General features: G+C 48.2%; 1 protein-coding gene across 1 annotated transcript; it reads right to left on the bottom strand.

The window, feature by feature from the left end:
* Window positions 1–1,024: 1,024 nt before the first annotated feature.
* On the bottom strand, window positions 1,025–1,847 carry LOC139831674 (probable LRR receptor-like serine/threonine-protein kinase At1g05700). Its single transcript, XM_071820989.1, has 2 exons — window positions 1,748–1,847; window positions 1,025–1,593 (listed from the first exon to the last, which is right to left on the bottom strand). The coding sequence occupies exons 1-2, from the start codon at window positions 1,818–1,820 to the stop codon at window positions 1,025–1,027; spliced, it is 642 nt and encodes a 213-aa protein (XP_071677090.1). The 5' UTR covers window positions 1,821–1,847.
* Between the last annotated feature and the right edge of the window lie 24,724 nt (window positions 1,848–26,571).

A 26,571-nucleotide genomic window follows, 5' to 3' on the forward strand; every position in this document is an offset into this window, starting at 1 on the left:
TGGGTTGCGCCTAAGTTTTTTTTTTGTTGCAACTGAGTTTTTTTTTTCAGTTGCAAGTGGGGTTACAACTGAGATTTTTCAGTTGTAAATGGGTTGTACTAAGTTTTCTCCAGTTGCAAATAGGGTTGCAACTGAGTCAAATGCAACTGGCGTGGCAACTATGATTTCGCAGTTGCAAGCGATGTTGCAACTGAGTTGTTTATTTTGTTGGAAGTGGTGTTGCAATTGAGATTTTTCTATTTTAAATGGGCTGCACTAATTTTTCCAACTGCAACTAAATTTCTTTCCTATTGGAACTAATATTTTCTAAAAGATAATATAGTTGGAACTAAAAAAATCAGTTGTAGAGTTGTAACTGATATTTTCCAGTTGCAAGCGAGGTCGCAACTGCAGGAAGGTTTTAACAAATTTATTTCCCCGTTGTAAGTGGGTTGTAACTGAAATAGACGGGAACTTTTCGGAACCAAATAACCTTTAAATGGGCATATTTTTGCAAAATTTGCACATCGAGTGGATCTATGCTAAGTTGCTAACTTTTAAAGAGAGGGAACCAAAAATGTATTTGTCAAAGCACGGCACACTGCACCTTGTACATTATTATTAGAACGCTATACCATTTTTATGAGTTATAACTTATAAGGATAGTACGGAGTACATGATAACAAAAGTAGCTCACGAGCTAAAAGGGCCAACAGACCAACCAAGTGAATGGACCCAAACTCATACGATGGCAAAGAACAGTACGCAAAGAACGACGTCAATGCCTCGATCGGGAAGTAATGAAATCAGGCTAAATCAACTCGGCTTTATAATCATTGTTTTTCAATGTTTTTCCTTTTGGGGTTGTTCTCTTTGTAAACTCTCCCTTAATTAATGGAATTGGGCAAGGCTTTTGCCCTCTTTTCAAAAAAAAAAAAAAAAACTGGCACCACGAGAGCCATCTCGCCGCACTCTCGTTAGCAACATTGAAGATGCCTTTGGAGGACGAAGATCCCTCCCCAAAACACGAAATAAACTCGCCAATTCAGCATCGACAAACATACCTTTGAAAATCGTCCACCCCCATATCTACCCTGTCAAACATGGCCATGGGCTGGTCGATGTTAACATCCGGGTAAAGCTCCCCGAGCAGCCTCAGCTCCAACGTGTTGACGAACGGCGTGCCGTTGCCAGTGTTCACCAGGCACACCGGCACCCAGCTCGCCCACGCGGTGAAAACCGCTTCAAATGCCCAGTAGTAGGTCGCGTCGTACACATGGAACGTGCCCCAGTAGTTGCTGCCCAGGTGCAGGTCAAAGCTCATGGAGGACGCGTTGTTCGCGCCTTCGTAATTCCCTTGCATGAACTCCATCCGGACCAAGTATCTGGAACCGCTCTGGGTTGGGAGCGTGTAGCAGTTCCGTATGCCGTACGGGAAGCTCCTCAGCGTTCGCAGGGAGATGACGCTCTTGGCGCTGTTATTTTGATTGGCTTCAACCTTGTGGTTCTCCCCGCCATCGACGAAGGAACCGTCGGAGACGTAGGTGATGTTTGTTTCGCTGTCCAGGCGGGGGCTGCGTGCGGCGTCTAGCCCGCAGTCGATGCTCAGAAAACCTGTGATTGATAGCATATTTACACAACCAGGGTGAAAAGAGTTTGAATATCGACCAAAAGCCGGATATTTTAATCCGCGATCAATGATCTTCAGTGCCGAGTGCATACTATATATATATGGCCACGATCAATGAACTTTGGGTGAAAATTCTACCTGGTTGACCGGCGACATGAACTGCTGTAGCAGCTAACAGGAATGCAGCAAGGAAAACAGCAAGCAGCGCCATCGAAGAAATCAATATACGCCAATGCGTAATGGCACCGGAAAAATGATCAATGCCGTATGTATATATATCGTGCACCAACTTGAGATGATAATTGTATGCTCGCGTCAACAATGCTTAGCTATTATAGGTACCCCGGGCACGCCATCTTATTGAATAGAGTCGTTTCAGCCACTGGCTATTTTGGTTTCTCAGTTAGGCCAAGCGACAAATATTTTTTGCCAAGACTTGGCTAAAACCCAAGTAAAATTTTAAGGAATTTAAACAAGGTCTGAATCTTCTTTGGTTTTGGCTTGCACTCATGCCCAACTAAAATATACTTTGACCGACATGCATATATTATAGTACGTACAACGATGAGAATATATCAATCTGCACTGGCCTGTGGTGCACCCAATCTTGTACCCTAATATATAAGCTATTAAAAATTGTGAGAAAGTAGAATGTAGACAACATCTATATGCTCTTCGGCAAAAAAAAAAAAAGACAACATCTATATGCAATGCTGTAATTTCTTTAATTAGAATTCAAACCTAGCCCATGAACTAAAATTGAGAAATCTCTTTTGAATAATTATCAACAATGAATTTATCTCTTTTTTTATCGAGTTGTCTTTCGAATGTGGAGTTCAAATGTTCTAGTGTTGAGATGTCAGTTGCATGCTTGCGTCAACAATGCATGATAATTATAGGTAGGCCGGGCACGCCTTCTTGTTTAAAAAATTGATGTACTGCTCTCGGCCATTGGAACTTTTGGTTTTCAATTAGGCCACTTACCAGTTGTATTTTTTTCCCTTAGTTTGGCTAAGTCCAACCAAAACTTGAGGAAATTGTCTAACAAAAATGTTTTGACTGAGATGCACATATTTTAGTAGTCCTTATTTGTACTACAGTAATCCTACACCTCATCCCGTAAGTCTCTTTCCGTAGGAATTCATCCGTAGGTTTAGCATTTCCGTTTATACTAGGATGAGAGCATATCCTGTGCACCGGGTCTTCTGGAATGCCCAGTGCACCCAAACTTGTACCCTTATTTATACGTTGAATTATGGAAAGATATCACGTAAACCGCAACATCTATCTACCATCCTATAAATATTCCAGCTAAAATTTAAAACACAATGTGAACTTTAGCTAGGGCTGTGAATTTGGCCATTAGAACTTTTCATTCTGTTTTATTTTATTTTGTTATTTACTTGTATTCTGAATATAAAGTTCAATTTTTTTAAAGTGTTGCATTCATGTTCTATCTATGCACTCTAATTTGTTTTTCTTAAAATTTTGAAGTTTCTAAACATGTAAACTGAGGTCCGGTGCATCAGACAAATTCTTCCACTAAGATAACTGAAATGTCCAGAATTTCAGTAAAGCTTCACTATAAATATTAAGGAGATCAGTTAAATTTATTGATTTCTTCCAAAGCAAGTAAATAAGCACAAGAGAAAACACTATCACAACTATACACGTGTGATGATCCATCAACCGTGATACAACATTGGTTCCCTATTAACCGTTGCGGATTTATCTAGCTAGATTTATTGTATTTTGATCCAAATTTACAATTAAGAATGTTAACTTCCGATGAGTGGAGCGAGGTCCATCACCGGTAGGCATGGGCCGAAGAGGAGTCCCCCCTCCCCTTCCCCTCCGGTAAGAATCGTCATCACCGTCTATTTATACCTCTTGTAAGCCGCTGACTAGGGTTTATCGCTTTGTAAGATAACCCACGTTGTTTGTAAACACTCTCCGGTATAGTGTAATTTTGTTGGCTGACGCCCGTGATTTTTACCTCTCTTTGTTAGAGAGGATTTTCCATGTTAAAGTCTTCTATCACCCGCTGTGATTTTCTTTTCGTTCTTCGTTATTTCTTGTCGCGTTTATAACAAGATGCACGTGTATGTACACACTAAAATGCGTACAAATTTGTGAAAGTTAATATGGAACGGAGGGAGTACATGATAGCAACTTAAGATTTAGATTAACCTTGTTATATACTCCCTCCGTTTTATATTAATTGTTGTTGATTTGGAAGTATCTAGACACATTTTACACTTTAAGTATAGATAAATCTGAAATCGTGACAAATAATATTAAACTGAGGGAGGAGGGAGTGTTGACATGTACCTTCATTGTTACTGTGCTTGAAGAAGGCATCATAAGAAACAAGGTACTAAACGAAGCGCAAAACAGACCAAAAAGAACGGACCATTGTCACCACATCACATACAAAGACTTTTAATGAACCAACCCTACAAACATAAGACGCATGTCACATTTGACAGGGGAACACACACAACCCTAAGGATAGCTCCATCAGCGACTTCATAGGTGTACAACCACACCACAAGTGCACAAGGCAAGATAGGACCTAAAATCTTCATTGCCACAGTTGAAGCATGCCACGAAAGGCGAGAGCTAAGATCCATGATAACATACATTATCATTTGTCAGTTAGGGCCTTAACCCCAACATGGCAGGTCGAACATTTGAAATCACTGCCCCGGTTGGCTGAAGTTGAAAGCGCAAATGGAAGACAACCAAAAAAACATATCAATAGCACACCATATATCTCTCAATATTGCTACTACAGATTCTTGATATACTTGTCTTACTAGCCCTGCCATCGGTGACAGCGTCAGAGGGATACATCTCTTGTCGAGAGTCGTCATGACTATTGTGATTGCCATTTACCGTCCTTTTGATGAACATGACAAAAGACACAGAGAAACCAGAAAAAACATATTTCAAACCTAAGCAAAATGATGGTAACAAGCCGAGAAGTGGGGCCTCCCATACCTTGTGACGCTGAATCAGTCATCGATCGGAAGCAGGGAGGGACGAAGAGAACTGGAGGTTGAGAGAGACACTTTAATTTAACCTTTTAACGGCTAGGGTTTCACGGGACCAACAAACTTGTGGCGTTGACCGACTCGTTCTTCTTCAACCATACATCAGTTGAACCTTGCAAAATGAAAGTTGCTCGCCAAGTTGTTATTTAGATGAGCGACTGATTCTTCAGTTCTTCTCTTTACAATAGCAACACTTGCATGGAGTTGCACGCCAGGTTGTGATTTAGTTGACTCTGAACTTGGGAGAACCTAGTTTATCTTCTGGCCTCTTACAAAACCACTACTGCAACTTATTTGAGATCCTCAACTTGCAATACAATGAGCAATAGATGAAATCTTGACATGTTCCAGAAATGTGTATACTATATAACATGAGAGGTACACCCAAGTAGGAATAATTAAATTTGGAGTTCGACCATTTCGGCAGAAATAGTAGATCGGTGGTTCCATTGAAGTGCAAATTCTTGCATACTTGTCGCTACCAAACAAAACTTGGTCTTTCCCTTAGTGACTACTTTGATGTTTTCATAAAAATCTGCTCCATCCCAAAGCACGAGTCGAAACTGTTTGAAAAAACAGAGTACAATCATCAAAACTAGGCATCAGATATAGCTAATGCAAGATATGTGTGACGGTTTAGCGATAAATTGTTGCCTTTTGTTTTTATTTAGACTCTCACAAATTTTTAATAAATAAGAACAACCAGATACATTATTGAAGATATAAGAATAAACTCATCCAGTTAGTGTGCTCCGTCAGGTATCAGCATCAAGCACACCAGACGGTAGCTATAGCTTCATCAAGACAACTTCAATAATTCGTCCCGCTATTCTCCAATAACATGTTGAGGTGAGAGCTGTTTGTAGGGTGGGTTTCCACGGTGGATGTGTTCATGCCGCACCAAACTTCTCAAACATTCCTCCATTGACTTTCCTGAAAACAAAAAATCGCAGCTGACATCATCCAAAAGTAGTTCACGTGAAGATGCTCAAAAACAACACGGATGTGTGGACCCACCAGAAACCGCACATTGTATCCAGTTAGTTCTACGTACTATCGAGCGAAGAGAGCCCTAGTAGGAGAAAGCACAACTGACGGCATCCAAAATTAAAGTAGTTGATTGTAAGAGCCAGCACAGTTGACCTCATGAAAAAGTAGTTGATCTTTATTCTTGCATCAATCTCACCATGTTAGAGTATTGACCAGATCTTAGCCTGTGCATGGTTTAGTTCCAAACCGGCCAACCCGCCGACCCAGCCCAAATGAAACCAGTTTCACGGTTTGTCCACTAGATGGTTTAAGTCGGTTTCCCTTGGTCAAGCCCTATATCCTGGCCATCCTTAACGGCTTTGCTCTGGGGCGAGTGGATATTGCGAGACTGAACTTTGGGGTGCTCACGCTTATTCCCAAGGTCCACGGGGCGGATGATATTCGCCAATTCCACCCGATTGCGCTGATCAACGTTATCTTTAAATTCGTAGCTAAAGCATACGCGATCCGGCTTTCTCCTATAGCAAACAGATCCATTGATAGAACCCAGACGGCCTTCATAAAAGGCAGACACATCCACGAGGGGATTGTCTCTCTTCAGGAGATCATCCACGAGATGAAATCCAAGAGATTTAGGGGAGTCTTCTTGAAACTTGACTTCGAAAAAGCCTATGATTGAGTCAATTGGTCCTTTCTCCGGGAGGTGCTCCTCCGGAAGGGGTTTGACCCAGGGTGGGTCCACCGGGTGCTCAGTTTGGTCTCGGGGGACAAACGGCGATCACCATCAACGGTGAGGTAGGCAACTACTTTAGGAATGGGAGGGGCGTGCGTCCAGGAGACCCGCTTTCCCCACTCCTGTTCGACTTCGTGGCAGAGGCTCTCGCCGCGATTTTGGACAAATCACAAGCCGCGGGACACATTGAGGGTGTTATCCCGCACATTATCCGGGGGGGGGGGGGTCCCATCTGCAGTACGCGGATGACACGATCATCATGATCCAGCCGGACGATCTGGCTATTGCCTACTTGAAGTTCCTCCACCTCTGTTTCGAGAACATGCCAGGGCTCCGCATTAACTTCCACAAGAGTGAGGTCATGGTCATGGGGACCTCGGACTTGGAGAAGCAGCGGATCGCCAACATGCTAAACTGTAAACAAGGGTCCTTTCCCTTCACATATCTTGGCATTCCCATCTATGACCATGCCATTACGGCCGCGGATTAGGGTCCGCTGACAACCAAGGTTGCTAAACGGGCAGACCCGTGGAAGGGCAAATTCATGTCCTCGACAGCGCGACTTATCCTGGTGAACGCCTGCCTGTCCAGCCTGCCCTGCACGCCATGGGTGTGTGCATGCTGGGGGATGGCATCCACGATGCCCTCCACAAACATCGCGTGAAATTCTTCTGGGAAGCAAATAGCCCAAAGAAGAAGTACCATTGGGTCAGATGGGACGCGCTGTGCATGCCCAAGTCCATGGGGGGACTAGATATTATGGACACCAAGCTCATGAACGTCTGCCTCATGGCGAAACGGGTTTGGAAAATCATGAATGGTGCTCATGGCTTGTGGGCGGATATCATTCGCAGCAAGTACCCAAGGGCGGAGGCAGGGGCTAGACCCCCCCCCCCCCCCCCCCCCCCCAATGGTTCGTCCCCCCATTCCCCAAACAAAAACCTTCACGTAATAGTATACCTATACTTGCATGTACGTACTAATTTTTTTTAGGACAATACTGCTAGGCTTTATTAAGTAATCATAATGTTTACAGGAATGAAATCAGAATAAGGAGTATCTAGCCACAAGTGACGTCCTATTCCTGAATTAATCATATGCCTAGCAAGATTGTGTGCTTCAAAATTTGAAGCCCGATTTTCATGAGCGAAGGTACAGCTACTAAAACTATTGGAGCGGTGCTTAATCTCGGAGATGATAGAGCCATATTTTCCCATAGATCCCTCCTTGATGTCATGGATAACAGCCTGGCAATCTGAAACGATGAATATGTGACTCAGAGAGAGGTCCACGGCCAAAGCCAAAGCCTCACGAGCTGCCAGAGCTTCCAGTACTGCCGGGTTAGAAATACCCGCAAACACGACTGCAGATGATCCCAAGTAAACTCCATCGCTATCGCGGCAGAACGCGGCAGCAACTCCTCGGCTCTCTGTTTTGGAAACAGCAACATCAACATTGATTTTCGGCACAGGATGAGGCGGCGGGGTCCACTTGGCCTATCTCACGCTAGGACTTCCGACAGAACTTGCATGTACGTACTAATGGCATCCCTAATCACGTTTTAGCTAGTCTTAGGCCCAACGCTGGTCGCAAACGAACGAGCACGATCCATCTTACTTACTCACGAAAGCCCAATACGCAACAACAAATGCCTAACTGCCCATGTTTAGGCCATCGATTGTGTTGCCTTGGTCCGGTTCACGGCGTCTGCACCCACCTCTGAATCAGATCAAAGGCCAACCGGCAACCGATCGATCTCGCCGATGCCAGGTACTTGGCGCCTCTTGCTGCTCCCGCTTGCAGATCGATCGATAGAGCGCGCTTGGCTGCTTGCCGCCGCTCGCTCATCCCCCTTTTAGACCGCTGACCTTGGTCGGCATGTACAAGCAGCCAATCAGTAGCAAGTATGGCCGCCGCCGCTGATTGTGGACCATCGTGCTTGCCGAATGTCTGCGCCGCCGTCAAGTTAATTCGCCACCGAAATATTTATCGAGGATTCAAGGTACACTATGCGCTGCTAGTTTTCTTCAGTTTAGATTTTCTGTCACAAACGAAGAAATAATACAAATATAGATTGCATTTTCACGCCTACATATATAGCCAGGGGCCTGTATATAGCTTCACTCTCCAATCTGACCTGGTATGGAAATTTCATATCAGATCTTTGGTGAGCTGTTCGGACTTTGCATGGGTTGTTCTAGCAAAATTTTAGCACGTTTTATCAATTTTCTGTGTTAATATTTAAATCTGTACTCACTTAATAATATTGCTAATTGAAACGATTTTCTACATTGGACTCGACATATTGATATACTCTATTTTACTTGCATTCATTCGGCATTTCGCCCCCCCCCCCTCCCCCCCCCTCCCCCGCCCCCCCCCTATACTCAAATCCTGGCTCCTCCCCTGCAAGTACCTGACCGGTAGAGACATCTGGGTAGACTCGCACCCAAGAGGATCACAATTCTGGAACACGCTTCAGAAGATCAAGCGAGTGCTCTGTTTGGAGACAAAGCATCAGGTGGTCAGTGGGACTTCGACCCGGTTCTGGCACGACTGGTGGTTAGGACCGAGACCCTTTCGGGATAGTTTCCCAGCCCTTTTCGCCATCACGGCAAACCCAGATGCCTCTGTGGCCCAAGCCGCGGCCAACGGGTTTTGGGACATCCCCCTTCGCAGGGAGCTTGGCATGCATGAGCTCAGGGATCTCACTGACATCTAGAGGGATCTTCAGACGGTGGGTTTGAGGGCCGGTCAGGGTACCATCTGGTGGTCTCTCGAACCCTCTGGAGAATTATTGGTGCACTCCCTCTACCTCAAGTTATGCCAAGGCACGCCACGGAAACACTATGGGGTGCTCTGGAGGATTGTTGTTCCTCTCAAGATCAGGATCTTCCTCTGGCAGCTTATGCGTAAACGCCTGCCCTCCAATGACAACATTCGTAGGCGTAGGGGGCCATCTTCGGGGAGATGTGCCCTCTGTGGAGAGATGGAGGACACAACCACATCTTCTTCACCTGTGTCCTGGCCAGATTCATGTGGAGCGCGGTTTGGGAAATGTTGCATTGCACTTGGAACCCCTCGTGTTTGGCGGACATTTATAGGGTGCTCCAACAGTGCAGGGGCCAAACGAAACGGGTCTAGCGGCGTTGTGCTGGACCCTATGGAACATAAGAAACAGATTTTCCATCGAGGGACGCTTCCCTAGTCAACCCGCTGACTGCATATACAAAATGTCTCTTTATCTTCAGGTGTGGAAGCAAGTGGCTAGGAGATAGGACCGTGAGGCGGTGGAGCTGACGATTGGTAGACCACGCGAGCTCCACGCTTCCTCCAGGAGGCAGACATAGCATTCTTCGTTGCCGCTATCTTATCTTGTATCTGTGCTATGTGTTGTGTTGTATGGATGACATGTGTTGAGGCACATGGACATGTTAGACCGTTATCTTTCCTATCCTTCGGTTTGGTGGTGTGAGTTATATCTTGAACCTTCAACTGTTTGTTGTGGCTTCATTAATTTAAAGCCGGGCTCTGCTCGAGCCTTCAGTCTAAAAAGTCGGGTTGAAACCGTGTGCTACACATACTACTCTCTCTGTTCCCGGTTTACATAGTTTACATGGCCTACACGTATTCTAAGATCGTTAATTTGACTAATATAATATATAATTTACACTATAAAATTATGCAGAGGCTGGATGTAATGCTTAAAAACTTTTTTAGTAATAAAGCGTCTTTTTTCGAAAAATAAAATGATATCATTAAAAAATAAAACATCTAAACTTTCTAATGATATATTTTGTAGTAAATACCTTATGTTATGATGGTTAAATTGGGACCTATAAATGGGAAAGAAGGTAGCACGGCATACAACTCGCCACGGAAAGCATGCAGTCACCGGTGGACCTAGTGTCCCTGTTGGCTGTTACCCTGCACTTGCCTGGGCTTCGCTTCTGCCCGTACATAGCGTGAGATGAAATCTAGCTTGTTCGAAAATCCTCCTCTACATATACGTGGGGGTCACTGGCTTATCTCTGGCCGTCCATTTATGCTTCAAGATCCGTGCAGCCTGTTGTGTACTTTGCAAAGAACCCCTGTATCATATTTTTCTGTTCAATACAAAAACAACTTTAATCTATGGACTATTTGGTGTGAGATCCCTCGGGCTGCTACTCGTTCCATAATCCATGCTACTTTCTTGCCCGTACAGGTTCATTAGATAATCATTATGTAATTCGTTCGTTAGCTATTTTCCATAAAATTATGTTAACTGGACGTGGACTAAAAAAATTGGACAATAGTTTTGCATTAGTTGGACCTTCTCTTCGACACTTCATTTCATTTTTGGGGAAATCTTCCACTGGACTTCTTCTTATCAACTTCCAAGAAAAAAGCTTATGTTTGTAATGACTCCTTTTTAACAACAAGAAAGCATAACAAGATTTGGAAAACGGGAGTGCCATCAACAAAGTATTGCATTTATTAGATCTGTACCAAAAAATTAGTACTTAATCCTTTCGTTAACATACAATAATTGGATCTGGACAAAAGAAATCCAGTAAGTTGACTGGAGTGCGTAATTTCGTTGAGCACAAAAAGAAAGATGGAATAGGTAAAGACACTATCGGATCAAATAAAACCACATCAAAGAACCCATTATTCAAACGTACAAAAGGGGCTCCTCACTATTTGTAGAAAAGAAATGTGAACGATGTAAAGCCAACCATAGCCTCCTATATCAAATGTATAAACTGAGCTCCTCACTATTTGCAGAAAAGAAATGTGAACGATGTAAAGCCAACCGTCTCCTCACTCTCAAGCTCACCCACTTTATAATATGTTCATGGGACAGCAACATCAGTTTGGTGGAGGAGGTCTACTTGTTCCTAGACGTACCCATGCAATCAGAATACAAATTAAATGCCCGTGCGTTGCTACAGATTTCAAGTTTTCTCGTTTATATAACCATAGTACACATGATATTTCTAAAATAGAAAGTAAAAGTATATAGTTTAACATCATATATACATAGAAAGAAGCAACCCAACAATTATCTCTTACTATGGACTAAGATTTTTTCCCATGAAGCAAGAGCGAGACAACCGGCGGGAGACAACTGTGATTGTTACAAAAAATAGTATTTCCTAGTAATTGATAGGCCTAGTGATCCATCGGATCGCAAGTCTCTTTCTACCTACTGTGTCTTTCTTGGTGATTCTCTCATTGTTTGGAAGATCAAGAAGCAGGTAGCAGTCTCTCGTTCGAGTGTTGAGGTTGAGTTGCGAGCGATGGCTCTCTTGACGGCAGAGGTGACATGGTTACGCTGGTTACTTGAGGACTTTGGCGTTTTTGCTGACGCACCGACTCCTCTTTTATCACACAGTACTGGTGCCATCAGCATTGCGTGTGATCCAGTGAAACACGAGCTCACCAAACACATTGGTGTTGATGTCTTCTATGTGCGTCATGCTGCAGGTTATGGCTCTTCGATATGTGCCTTCCGAGCTACAGCTTGTTGACTTCTTCACGAAGGCCCAGACTAGAGCAAAGCATTGGTTCTTTCTCTCCAAACTCAGTGTTGTTGATCCACCATGAGTTTGAGGGGGGTTGCTGATGTATATGACCCTTTACTGTATATTCCCAGTGTATGAGGAGTTTTCCTGCATATTGTATCACATGTACATGTAGTGAATACTAGTTTCTCATTCACAACAAATAGCACCGGAGTTCCTCAGCTCCAAAAACATCATGTCCTGCTGGAAAAAAAATGTCAATGTCATGCACAAAGTAGAATATAGCATCAATCTGGTGATACAAAAACAAAAATTAAAACACGAGCCAGATTTTACTGCATGAGAGAGCTGACCAACATCATGTCTAGGTGCCACGATGACAGAACGACATGTAGTTTCCCAATCCTGATCACTGCTCTCATTATATCCGACGCAGTCCGCGAAGAAGACCATTGGTGCAACAATGCCTCCCCAAAAAGTTCATATGGCAGTAATGGTACTTCCAGACAGACCAAGAATAATCAACGCCACTAAGCTCTGGTCCATCATGATTAGCGACACTGCCATTTCCTCCGCAAATAAAACAAGCTCATACCCTGTAACATACAAGAGCATTGGCCAGCACCAGTATACTAGGTAAGAAGTAAGTAGCGGTTAAACAGACACCATTGTGTTGTATGTATATTCCTTCAAAGCAGCTTCAACCATTCCGGAGAAGAGTGTAACCTCCCTTTGGAGTTTCTCCTTGTTGAAGATAAAACCTTCTAGCACCATTTGGGGTCTCCATTGATATTTAGCTGTCAGCAGTGGTTGGCTGTTGTGGGTATACTTCATGGGTGTACCATCGACAGTACCTAGATCCGGCAAGCCCGGGTGGCCCATAGATGGTGATGTGGCGTGTGGCCCGTCGGGCGGCCCAGTTGCTGTTGATCCTAAGGGATGAAGTCCAGCCCAGGATAGGGGAGCCGGATCCCAACCGACCATCGGAGGAAGTCGGATCCGTGAAGGTCCATGTGCAACTCGGATCTATGGAGGCTCAGGAGTAACCCGGATCCATGGAGGCCCATGTGGAACCCGGATCCATGGAGGCCCAGGAGTAACCCGGATCCATGGAGGCCCATGTGGAACCCGGATCCAGTACGACGTAGGGAGGAAGACAGATCCTTGACGTACACGGCAAGACCTTCTACCGTAGTTAGGCGACCTGTAATCCGGCTAGGACTCTCCATGTAAACCCTAGATCCGTGCGCCTTTATAAGCCGGATCCTGGGAGCCTTAGAGGCAGGTTCAGATCTCGAGCTAGAAGCGAGACAACCACAACTCATTGTAACAACGCGAAAGCGCCCAGATAATTCCAGACAAGCAGCAGTAGGCCCTGTCATCGTGCAGGTGTTCCGAAGCTGGGTAACTCGCGTACCACCGTCCCGAGAGCACTCCGCCCTATGGCCCCTACTTCTTCTCCCCCTCGTGAGGATCCCTCCTCCGGGGTACCGTCGATTAGGCAACGACAGTTGGCGCCCACCGTGGGGCCAGAGGCGTCTGGAGGCCGGAACCGGGAGGGTTCCGCCATGGGAAGCTACGACGACACCATCGCCGTGGGGCGCGTCCTTTACGCCGGGAATCTTCCGATCGTCCCTCCGGATGAGTGTTGGATTCCGGCTAAGACAAATCCCGACAAGTTCTTCATCATCCCAATCGGCGGGATACACATCTTCATCTGCGAGACCGTCAGTTCCGACGGAAACAAACGGGTAAGTACTGCAGCTACGACCGCCGCTGAGCTGGACGCAGCTGCAAAGATTCGATCTGAGTTGCTGGACCTTCCCAAGGAAAACTCCGCCTTAGATCTGAAAATTACAAATCCTGGTTTTGGTAGTCGGATCCGCACCTATATTTTGGTAGTCGGATCCGTACCTATTTTTTGGGTTGCCGGATTCGCACCTCAATTTTTGGGTAGCCGGATCCGCACCTCAAATTTGGGAAGTCGGATCCATATCTATTTTTGGTAGCCGGATCCGCACCTATATTTTTGGTTGCCGGATCCGCGCCTACGTTTTTAGTAGTCGGATCCGCACCTATGTTTTTGGTAGCCGGATCCGCGCCTACGTTTTTGGTAGTTGGATCCGCACCTATGTTTTTGGTTGCCGGATCCGCGCCTACGTTTTTGGTAGTCGGATTCGCACCTATGTTTTTGGTTGCCAGATCCGTGCGTACGTTTTTGGTACTCGGATCCGCACCTATGTTTTTTTTTGTAGCCGGATCCATACCAAAATTTTGGTAGGTGGATCCGCACCTAAATTTTTGGAAGTCGGATCCACACCTAAATTTTGGTAGGTGGATCCGCACCTACAGGACCACTGCGACAATCAATCTCGCACCGGCTCGACGGAACGCCCATATAGTAAAAACCGCCACGACCGACGTTGACTCCGCTCCAAACAGCTAAGTCCCTGTTTATATTTTAAAATTTTATGATCATGAGATTAAGATTGGTTCACTCATATCCTGAGTCTTTTACCGCTTTTACTGTTGGTCATATCTTTCCCACGATTTGCCTCGCGCTCGTGAAAAACTTTGTACTGTTTTTGCCGCTTAAGGCTCCAGTACCCTGCAAAAATTCCGCTTTCGGGCGTTAGCTTAAGTTTTCTGGCCTACACGTTTTCTGTTGTTTTATGTGTGGATTCCTTAGTAGTGACATCTCGGTACTTAAAGCCGGCCTCTGTTTCTGAGGTTCTTGATGGTTTCGTTATTAAACGCTATCGCCTCAGCAGATGTTCTGTGTTTAAAGTTTGCCGTCTCGCGAAAAGTCAAGCATATAAACCAGAAGGACGGATAAACCAGCACTTGCTTAAAACATATAAATTACATTAACTGTTCAAGATAGTCGAGTTGTTTCCGCCTTGACAGTTTTATGTTGTTCAACTGCTGCATAGTTTCAGCTTTAAAACATTTGTTCAAAGGCCGTTTTTGTTCCGCCTTACATTTGTTCGTTGAACATGATCAAAGAAACAATTTAATACAAATATGTTTTTATGTTTATGTATCAGGTACATGACACTTGGACGTACAACAGTCCTCGATTTAAGGTGTTTTCAAGCAGATCTAGCATCGCGCGAAGCCCCAGGAGAAGCTAGCCGGATCCAATGAGAGAAGGTTAGGCGGATCCATGGCGTGCACAGCTGGAGAAGCAGCTTGAGTCTTGATTCCGCTATGCTTAGCCGGAACCAACCCTCGGGGGCTGCGGTTTGATCTTAGGTGAAAAGTGTGTTTCCTTTCGGTATCAGTGCTGGAAATTTCCGCCTAGATGCTTGGGATTTATGCTATTCCTAAGTCACATATAAAGATAAAGCTACTCTAAGAGCACCAAGCCGGATTTTCAAGAAAATTCACCTTGGCGCTCGGGGGCTACATCGATGAAGTTCTCTGAGTAACAAGCCGGAAAATTTCCACCTTGACGCTTGGGGGCTAAGTTTCTGAGCATCGAGTCTCCTTGGAGCAAGCCGGCTCAACGCTCGGGGGCTAACTAGCCGGATCCGCACCTATATATTTGGTAGCCGGATCCGCAATTATATATTTGGTAGCCGGATCCGCAATTATATTTTGGTAGCCGGATCCGCACCTATATATTTGGTAGCCGGATCTGCAACTAATTTTTGGTAGTCGGATCCGCACATCAACTTACCGCTCAAATCACGCGAAAATGGCGCCAAGATAGGCGGAACCGTTTGAATCTTTTAAGGTTCCAGGTAACGGCGTGAAGATAAGCAAATTCTTGTCCGCAAGCAGGGGAGTAACCCGGAGACATGTTATGTACTGTCGATGGATGAAGTCCCGCAGGATGAGGGTTTTTTCCGACTGAAAGTTGGGAAAGAAGAAAATATGAAGTTAGAGCTCTTCAAGTTTCTCCGCGTTACCAATATTGCCGGAGACCATGATGGACTAGTGAGGCAGAAACAGCAGGTGAAACTCGGAGAACTCTGGGGGCTACTGTTGTGGGTATACTTCATGGGTGTACCATCGACAGTGCCTAGATCCGGCAAGCCCGGGTGGCCCATAGATGGTGATGTGGCGTGTGGCCCATCGGGCGGCCCAGTTGCTGTTGATCCTAAGGGATGAAGTCCAGCCCAGGATAGGGGAGCCGGATCCCAACCGACCATCGGAGGAAGTCGGATCCGTGAAGGTCCATGTGCAACTCGGATCTATGGAGGCCCAGGAGTAACCCGGATCCATGGAGGCCCATGTGGAACCCGGATCCATGGAGGCCCAGGAGTAACCCGGATCCATGGAGGCCCATGTGGAACCCGGATCCAGTACGACGTAGGGAGGAAGGCAGATCCTTGACGTACACGGCAAGACCTTGTACCGTAGTTAGGCGACCTGTAATCCGGCTAGGACTCTCCATGTAAACCCTAGATCCGTGCGCCTTTATAAGCCGGATCCTGGGAGCCTTAGAGGCAGGTTCAGATCTCGAGCTAGAAGCGAGACAACCACAACTCATTGTAACAACGCGAAAGCGCCCAGATAATTCCAGACAAGCAGCAGTAGGCCCTGTCATCGTGCAGGTGTTCCGAAGCTGGGTAACTCGCGTACCACCGTCCCGAGAGCACTCCGCCCTATGGCCCCTACTTCTTCTCCCCCTCGTGAGGATCCCTCCTCCGGGGTACCGTCGATTAGGCAACGACATTGGCCATCATCTTGGGAAGAGGCCTTGGTCTCTGATAGCGAAATGATGAGGGACCAAACCTCATCACGGAGAGTGATCTGCCGAAGTAGGTGTTGTGGGTATACTTCTTGGGTGTACCATCGACAGTGCCTAGATCCGGCAAGCCCAGGTGGCCCACAGAAGGTGATGTGGCATGTGGCCCATCGGGCGGCCCAGTTGCTGTTGATCTTGATGGATGAAGTCCGGCTCAGACAGAGGGAGCCGGATCCGACCGACCTTGAGGAGGAACCCGGATCCATGAAGGCCCAATAAAGAACCCGGATCCGGTATGACATAGATGGGAAGGCGGATCCTTAACGTGCACGGCAAGATATTGTACCAAAGTTAGGCAACCTGTATCCGGCTAGGACTCTCCGTGTAAACCCTAGATCCGTGCGCCTTTATAAGCCGGATCCCGGGAGCCCTAGAGGCACAACCACAACTCACTGTAACATCGCGAAAGCGCCCAGATAATTCCAGACAAGCAGCAGTAGGCCCTATCATCGTGCAGGTGTTCCGAAGCTGGGTAAATCGCGTACCACCGTCCCGTGTGCACTCCGCCCTATGGCCCCTACTTCTTCTCCCCGTCGTGAGGATCCCTCCTCCGAGGTACCGTCGATTAGGCAACGATAGTTGGCGCCCACCGTGGGGCCTGCAGCGTCTTGAGGCCAGAACCGGGAGGGTTCCGCCATGGGAAGCTACGACGACACCATCGTTGTGGGGCGCGTCCTTTACGCCGGAAATCTGCCTTTCGTCCCTCCGGATGAGTGCTGGATTCCGGCTAAGACAAACCCCATCAAGCTCTCCATCGTCCCAGTTGGCGGCATACACATCTTCATCGGGGAAACCGTCGATTTCGACGGAAACCCACTGGTAAGTAACGCAGACGCGACCGCCGCCGAGCTGGACGCAGTCGTGAAGATCCGATCTGAGATGCAGGAGCTTCCCAAGGAAGATTCCGCCTCAGATCTGGAAATTTCAAACCCCACCCAATCCGCCCCTGAGCAGGAAATAACTGTGGAAGACCAATGCAGATCCGCCTGGGTCTCCCAGGTGTTAGAAAAGCAGAGGTGCCACTTCGTACACTTCTTGGCCCATACTGCCGGAACCGCCCCTCAAGAAGACGGAGCTGGTCCCGAGCAGGTCGAGGTACCGGAAAACGACGCTGCTCCGGATCAGGTCGAACCTGTCGGAGAGAGCGGAACTCCGGCCGAAGAGTCGATTTTGGGCAATCTAAGCCCAATTTCCGGGGATACCCCCTCCATGGATACTGAAGAGTTCAACCGCAAGCTAGGGGAGTACGGTTTCGGTTATCAGCCTGAAGTTGAATCCGCCCAGCCTAAGCAGGTACTTGCGACTGTGGCGGCGCTGGGAGAACCTGGATCAGAAGATGCAAACACCCAATCCGACCCTCAGCCATCCCGTCAAGGATCTCCAATGTCGCGGGAGCGACCCCGTAAGGATTCCTCCTCCGAGGACCTCCTGTCGCCTGAAGAGATGGTTGCACAAGCAGGCATGGATGCAGTTTATCGCTCGGATATTCTTAACAAACCCATCACTCCCGAAGACGTAGAAGCACTAGAAGCTAAGAGATTGGAGATGCTGGCCACAGCCAAGAAGTTCAAAGACACCGCAGCCGCAATGCTTGAGGAAAGGAAGCACGCCGCAGTTTTTGTGGAAGACTTCATCCAGCGCGAGCAGGAGGTAGACGAAGGACTGGCAAAGGTCAAGGAACTCCGAAAGCATTGGGAGGACAAGATCGTTGAAGCTCATCATGAGGTTGAAAGGGTTCGGCGAGAGTTGATAGCTCCCCGCAGGATCACCTTCGCAACACCAACTGAGCAGCAGTCGTTCGCAACTCCAAAGGACAATATGACGAAGGCTGCAGAGATCTTGAAGAAAAAGAACAAGGAGATCGACATCGACTACGTGCGCACGCTCGTTGCTTCAGCAATGAGGCAGCAGAGCAAGGCAGACACTTCGCGCAAACTGGAATCTAACCCAGAGCATTGCGTCTCCACCGCGCAGAAGGACGCCTACGACAACCGCCATCGAGATGACGAGTCGCGAACCGGATCCTCGAAACGCAGAAGGAAAGCCAGAGAACACCCAAATCCAATCCCCGTTCCATCAAGGACACCTCCTTCAGATCCAAGAAAGGGAAAGGATGCAATGTACTCTGGAAGGGACAAGTACCGTAACCCCTCTCCTCCGCCCAACGGCTACCCGCGTCCCCCTCGCCGCCGTAGTCTAGCCGGAAACACCAGGCCCCATGGGCATGGTGGAATCATCATCCGCGACAACGTGCTGCCCTCAAGAAACAGGAACAGGGAGCGCACGCCGGAACCCCGCCGGAGCCAGCACAACGATCGTGAGCCCGAGCCTAGGAGGAGTCGGAATGAAGACCGCGACCGGAGCCTCGCCGGAGCCGGAACGACCATGGCAGCCAGCGCCAAGGCGAAGGTAGCCACAGGAGCCGGAGCCAGCATCGGGAGGGCCGAGGAGAATCTGAAGGCGGAAGCAAGAAGTCGGTTCGACCCCCTCGCAGGTCTCCCTCACCACCACCTATCAGTGGCGGCGGAGGTGGAGGCGGAGGTGGCGGCCGGAGATCTCGCTCTCGCTCACAATCTCCTCGCCACGGCTCGCGTGACGCGCGGGAACGCCTCAACGAGTACAGAACTGACTACATCGGACCGAAGTGCTTCGGCAGGATGATTCGAGAGGAACCAAAGCCAAGGATGAACCTCAAGCTACCCGGAAACCTGAAGCACTATGATGGCACCGAAAGGCCGGATACCTGGATAGAGGATTACTACAATGCAGTAACCTTTGTCGGAGGAACCCCTAATATCGCCTGCCGCATGCTTCAGCTGTACATTGTAGGTCCATCCCTGATCTGGCTCAGCGACCTCGAGAAGAACTCAATCTTTTGCTGGTTTGACCTGAAGACTGCCTTCGAAAAACACTTCAGGGGCACCTACAAAAGACCTGCCACAGCAAGCGACTTACAAGCATGTATCCAGAAGAAGGGAGAATCCTCAAGACACTTCCTCACACGATGGTTGGCATGCAGGAACGAGTGCGAAAATGTCGACCACACCACTGCCATGTACGCCTTCATTGGTGGACTGCAGAGAGGAGGATTGCTGAGGCACAAGCTCACTTGTTTGGCTAACGCAAATAAACTGACTTTGGATGACATGATCTCCATTGCCAGTGATCATACTGCCGCCGATGATGACGCAGGCGGAGATCTCGCAGCTACAGCAATCCCACTACACCAACAAAAGAAGAACCGTGATAACGGCAACAGCAGCAACCACAAGCGCAAAAACCCTGATGACCAGAAGAGTGGCGGATCCGAGATGGTCGCCATGGCGTTCCAACGCGGAGGTCCAGGAGGCGGAAGAGGACGCGGCCGTGGAGGCGGAGCCGGCAGGGGCCAGCAGCATGGCACTGAGGTCATAGCTGTCGGATCCCGCGCCCCGCAAACCTACGAGGAGTACAGAGACATGCCCTGCCTGGCCCACCTGGATCCGGTTACAGGGAAGTCCACTCACACCAACCGCAACTGCAAGTGGGTCAATGATGTGAAGAACGACCCGGAGGCAGGATACAAGCGAGCCCGAAAGCACCACCCACGCGGCAAAGGAGGCAAGGACAAGAACAAGGACAAAGAGGAGGACAGTTCCGAGGTGATGGACGAGGATGATAACTCGCCGGATCCCAAGGCAGGGTCCGCAGGTAAATCCAACCCATTCGAGAAAAAGAGTGTGGGTGCTTATCACACCTTTCTCGGAACCCCAACAGTCCGCGCTACCAAATCAGCTATCCGGATCCTGAACGCCACAGTTCCGGCTGTGCCGCAGTATGTCAGGTGGTCGGAAGTCCCGTGCACATTTAACAGGGAGGATCACCCTACTATTGTGCCAAAAGAGTGCTACGCCTTGGTTGTAAGTCCCCGCATAGACGGGTATGACTTCTCCAAGTGCCTCATGGATGGCGGAGCCAGCTTGAACATCATGTACCTGGAGACTCTAGAGCGGATGAACCTTACCAAGGAACAGCTCAAACACAGCAACACTGAGTTTCATGGCGTGGTTCCGGGTAAAAAGGCGAATTCCCTCGGCAGCATCACACTTCCCGTGGCCTTCGGCGATGTTCACAATTTCCGCGAAGAGAAGATCACGTTTGAAGTTGTGCCCTTCAAGAGCTCCTACCACGTCATCTTCGGAAGACCCACCTACCACAAGTTTCACGCAAGAGCGTGCTACATCTACAACAAGCTCAAGATTCCGGGTCCTAATGGTATGATTACCGTAACCGGAGATTACAAGAAGGCTCATGAGTGCGAGTTGGGCGAAGCCACCTTCGCAGAGTCTGTGATATCTGGAGAAGAGCTGAAAGGCTACAGAGCCGCGGTGGATCCAACTGAAATGCAGACCACCAAGAAGCAGATCTCCGAGCATAAAAACTCCTTCAAGGCCGCGATAGAGACCAAGAAAGTCAACTTCAAGGAAGGCGACGATTCCAAGCAGGTCTCCGTCGGAGCCAACATGGACCCCAAATAGGAAGACGCGCTCGTCGAGTTCCTCCGCATCAACATGGATATCTTCGCGTGGCAGCCTTCTGACATGTCCGGAGTACCAAGGGAACTCGCCGAGCACTACCTTAACATAAACCCGGGGGCTAAACCGGTGAAGCAAGCTATGCGACGCTTTGGGGACAAGAAGCGCCGCGCCATAGGAATGGAGTTAGCAAAGTTACTAGAGGCAGGTTTTGTAATAGAAGTTATCCACACTGATTGGATCGCAAATCCCGTCCTTGTACCCAAAAAGAATTCTGAAATACTAAGAATGTGCATCGATTACTCTGGCTTGAACAAACATTGCCCGAAAGATCCGTTTCCCCTGCCGCGCATTGACCAAGTCATTGATTCGACGGCAGGGGCGGAACTTCTGTGTTTTCTTGATGCGTATTCCGGGTATCACCAGATCCGGATGAAGGAGTCCGACCAAAAGGCGACCTCATTCATCACCCCATTTGGCACTTACTGCTATGTTACTATGCCTTTTGGCTTGAAAAATGCAGGTGCCACCTACCAACGTACGATGCAGCGGTGCTTGAAGGACCAGATTGGCCGGAACGTACACGCCTACGCCGACGACATCGCGGTCATGACTCGGAAAGGATCCGACTTGATCAACGACCTTACAGAAACCTTTGAGAATCTCCGTCGGTACAAGATGATGTTGAATCCGCTAAAGTGCATCTTTGGCGTACCAACTGGAAAACTCCTTGGCTTCATCGTCTCTAATAGGTGCATCGAAGTTAACCCGGAGAAAATCAAGGCAATCCTGTGCATCAAAAGGCCAACTTGTCTCAAAGATGTGCAATGGCTAACTGGTTGTGTCGCAGCAATCAACAGGTTTGTTAGCCGTCTTGGCGAGAAGGCACTACCCCTGTACAAGCTATTGAAGAAAACAGACAAATTTGTCTGGGATGAGGCAGCAGATGCAGCACTTCAAGGGTTGAAGGAAATACTCACCTCCCCACCTATCCTAGCAGCTCCAGGAGAGTCAGAGCCTATGCTCCTTTACCTGGCAGCCACCAACAGAGTCATCAGCCTCGTCATCGTCGTGGAGCGACAGGAAGAAGGTCATGAGTATGGAGTCCAAAGGCCAGTCTACTATATTAGTGAAGTCCTTACGGAGTCCAAACAACGCTACCCTCACTTTCAGAAGCTAGCCTATGGAGTATTCCTAGGTAGCAGGAAGCTAAGACATTACTTCCAGGAGCATCCAATAACAGTCGTAAGCAAAGCTCCGCTGTCAACTATTCTCAACAACGCTGACGCAATAGGACGCATAGCAAAATGGGGCATTGAATTATCTGCCTTCGACATCAGCTACAAAGCCAGGACCGCGGTCAAATCCCAGGTCTTGACAGATTTCGTCGCAGATTGGACGGAAGCTCCGGATGCAAATTTGGAGCCAGAACCAGAGACATGGGTGATGCACTTCGATGGATCCAAGCAGCATCAAGGCTCAGGAGCCGGAGTCACCCTGAAGTCTCCTACCGGAGAAGAACTGCAGTACGTTCTGCAGATCCACTTCGAAGCTAAAAACAATATGGCGGAATACGAGGCTCTACTACACGGATTGCGCATTGCCAAGGAGATAGGGATCAAGCACATCATATGTTGCGGAGATTCGGACCTGGTGGCACAGCAAGTAGCCGGAACCTGGAACACCAGGAACTCCGTCATGGCGGCCTACAGAGACGAAGTTGACGAGATTGCCAAACATTTCCTCGGATACGAAGTCAAGTACGTCAGGCGAGACGACAACGCAGCGGCATATATGCTATCCAAGCTCGGATCCGGCAGGAAGCCGATTCCGCCTGGTATTTTCCTGGAGCATCTACGGATACCCTCGGTCAAGGGCGCTAACCCGGAAAACCCAGAGGTGGCAGTGTCTCCGGCCAAAGAAGTGATGGCTGTCATTCCGGCTTGGACACAGCCTTTCCTGGACTACCTCATTGATCAGAAGTTGCCGGAGGACGAGGTCCTCGCACGACAGATCATCAGACGAGCAAGATCCTACACAATTGTTGATGGACAGCTCTACAAACGAAGTGCAACAGGGGTATTTCTCAAATGCGTCTCTAATCAAGATGGCATTGAAATTCTCAGAGAGATCCATGCAGGGGATTGCGGGCATCATGCCGCCCCCAGGTCACTCGTTGCAAAAGCTTTTCGGCTAGGTTTTTATTGGCTCACAGCTAAAGAAGATGCTGACAAAATAGTCAAGACCTGCCAAGGTTGTCAGTACTACACTACTCAACCAAACGCTCCAGCCCAAGAGCTGAAGACCATACCTATCACCTGGCCGTTTGCGGTCTGGGGGCTCGATATGGTTGGTAAGTTAAAAAAATCATCTCCTGGCGGTTTTGAATACCTTTTGGTCGCTGTTGATAAGTTCAGCAAGTGGATTGAGGCAAAGCCAGTGAGAAAAGCCGACGGTGCTACGGCACTAAAATTTGTCTGCAGCCTCGTGATGAGATTCGGCATCCCTCATAGTATAATCACAGATAACGGCACAAACTTCGCTCAGGGAGAATTGAAGGATTATTGTGAGACAGTAGGGATTCGACTGGACCTTGCATCTGTGGCTCATACACAATCCAATGGCCAAGTTGAAAGGGCTAACGGTCTCATATTATCAGGAATTAAGCCACGCCTTGAAGAACCGCTGCGTCGAGCAGCTGGAGCTTGGGCAGACGAGTTGGAAGCTGTTTTGTGGAGTTTACGAACTACCCCAAACAGGTCAACTGGATTTACCCCTTTCTTCCTGGAATACGGATCCGAAGCCGTGCTTCCCTCCGACATCATCCACGATTCACCGCGAGTTTCCGCCTATGATGAAGAAACAGCTGACGAGGCCAGACAGCTATCTGTGGACCTGATCGAAGAGGCTCGGAATTTAGCTGACCAGCGCTCCGCCATCTACCAGCAGAAGCTCCGACGCTACCACAGTCGTCGAGTTCGGAACCGCTCTTTCATGGCTAGAGACCTGGTCCTCCGCCTTCGGCAGGTGAAAGACCATAAGCTGCAATCTCCGTGGGAAGGACCCTTCGTCGTTAGCAAAGTGCTTCATAACGGGTCATACTACCTTGTTGATTTCCGGGAGCTGAAGGACAGACCTGCTAATTGGCACCAGAAACGCAAGCGTGAGGATCCGGATGACATCTACGACGAGACATATCGTCCTTGGAACATTGCACAGCTACGTCCTTTCTACACTTAGCATAATTTTTCCGAGTTGCAAACTCTGTAATAGTTATACATGATCAATGAAATAAAGCTTGTGGTTCACTCTCTGAGTCTTTTACCTCCTTTACTTGTTCATTTTTAGATCGTGTATGTTTTCCGACTAAAACCGCAGAGCTGGATATTTCCGCCTAGGCGTGTATAAAAGTTGTGGTTTTCAAAAATCGTCCTTTAGGACGTAAGCTTAAGTTTTCTGATCGAATTGTTTTCTGTTGCGAACTCGTGGAATCCTAGTAGCGATTTCCGGCACCTATGCTTGGGGGATTGTTTCCGCGGTTATTAACGGATTGCCATTGGGCTTCGTCGCCGCTGGCGAGTGTTTCCGGCAAAAGGTCTTCCGGCTCGCGGAAGGTCAAGCGGGCAAGCCGGAAAACAATGAGATCAGCACTTGCTTTCCAACACAAAACGAAACATGCACATAATATTAAAGGATAGCGGGATAAGTGTTTCCACCCCATGCATAGTTGTTTCGTTCCTAGCTACTTAAGAATTTAAGTTATATTACAAACCCACTCCGGGGCCAAAATGATGCAACATTGTTCCATTGTTTAAACAGGAACTCTACTCGGAGTCCTCCTCTTCAGATTCTTGGTAGGCGGAGCCATCGCCATCACTATCGCCGGAGCCAGCCTCGGAGTCGTAGTCGGAGCCTTCTCCGGAACGCTCGATGCTTGACCCAGAGCCTTCCGCGTAGTACTCCGGCTCGCCTTCTTCATACTCTGCATCGGAAAACCCCTTGGGCAGATCGTACTTGTGATACCAAAACGAGTGGTTCACTCGCCTGATAAATAGCTGCTCATATCCTTTGGTTTCCGAGAGGATGGCGCCCATGTCGGAACCCTTTGGAGTTCCGCGCGCAACATCCGCAAAGCTGAGTGAAGGGAAGTGAGCCTTGCAGGTGGCTAAGACCAGGGAGGCGACTCCGCGAGCGGAAGACTCCTGCCAATCCTTGATGAATTCCGGCACTTGCTCCATTAGCTTGGTCATCGTGTCGATCACTGAAGTTTTGGCCCTCTTCAAAGACAGGGTCTTGGCGATTCCGCGACAGGCTGCAAATAGCGAGTCGATGGAAATCCGCGCTTCGTCATATGCCTCCGTCCTCTTGAGGTTTGACTCTTTCGTCCACTCGAAGCCAAGGCTCGCTGAGGAAGAATGGGGTTCAGTTCCCTCGCGGAGAGAATAGCATATGAAGTAGTCGGAGTAACAACAAGGAAAAAGCGCTTACGGAAGATGAGCTTGTCAATGGCCTCCGCCTCTACTTCTTGAACTTTGTTTTTGGCCACTAAGGAAGTCACCCGACTTTGGCTCTTCTTCAATTTATCATTCAGTTCCGCCATGTCGCGGGCATGCTTCTCGGAAAGCTCCTTCCTCGCCTCATTCTCCTTGCCGGAGGATTCTTTGATGAAGGCCTTGAGGGATTCGTTCTCCGCTTCGAGCACCTTAACTTTAGCGGACAGATCGTCGAATGCGGAGTGCTTGGCAGTCTCTTCTGTAGGCGGAAAGTTGCACATATTATGCATCATGAACAATTATATCAGCATGCTGATCATATCTCGGATTTCGTACCTTGAAGGCGGGTCTCCAAAAGCTGGATAGCCTTCTGGCTATTCTCCACGTTCTGTCGCAGCGCCTCAATCTCCGTTATCTGCTCCAGCACGTGGATGCGCAGATCCTCGTGCAATTTCCGCGTGGTCTGAGAAGCAGAGAGGAGTTAGCCGGATATTTAAAATCTTGGAGGTATGAAATTTTAAATTTCCGCCTAAGGTACAATTTGGAGAAAAGCATCGGCTAACACATGTTACACGGAAAAAATGTCTGACCCAATGCTTGGGGGCTAGTGTTACCTGGCGCACTTCCTTGTGTTTGGCAAAAAACACCTTCAGACCGTCCTCCAGTTCCGTGAGCTCCTGCATCTCCACGTTGGGCTTCCCCCACACCTTGTCCAGCATGGCGGAAACTTCCGCGTGGCGTTCTGCAAGGGAACATTTTTGCAGAGACGGAGCTGGTTGAGGGTTAGCCTGAAGCGTGCTGGAGGTGTGGATGAGCTGCACTTTCTGCTCATACTCTTCCTCCGTAGGCCCCGCGAGGGTGGCGCTTGGTTGATCAGGCGGAGGGGCAGACGAGGAGGCGCCCTTGCCGG

This window comes from Lolium perenne, chromosome 5, assembly GCF_019359855.2.
Source record: "Lolium perenne isolate Kyuss_39 chromosome 5, Kyuss_2.0, whole genome shotgun sequence".
NCBI classification, from domain to species: Eukaryota; Viridiplantae; Streptophyta; class Magnoliopsida; order Poales; family Poaceae; genus Lolium; species Lolium perenne.

Bases quoted from the DNA above. Each gene is read 5' to 3' on its own strand.
- LOC139831674 (XM_071820989.1), bottom strand. From the start codon at position 1,820: ATGGCGCTGCTTGCTGTTTTCCTTGCTGCATTCCTGTTAGCTGCTACA. The intron at 1,594-1,747 runs GTAGAATTTTCA...TATCAATCACAG, and splicing joins TCATGTCGCCGGTCAACCAG to GTTTTCTGAGCATCGACTGC.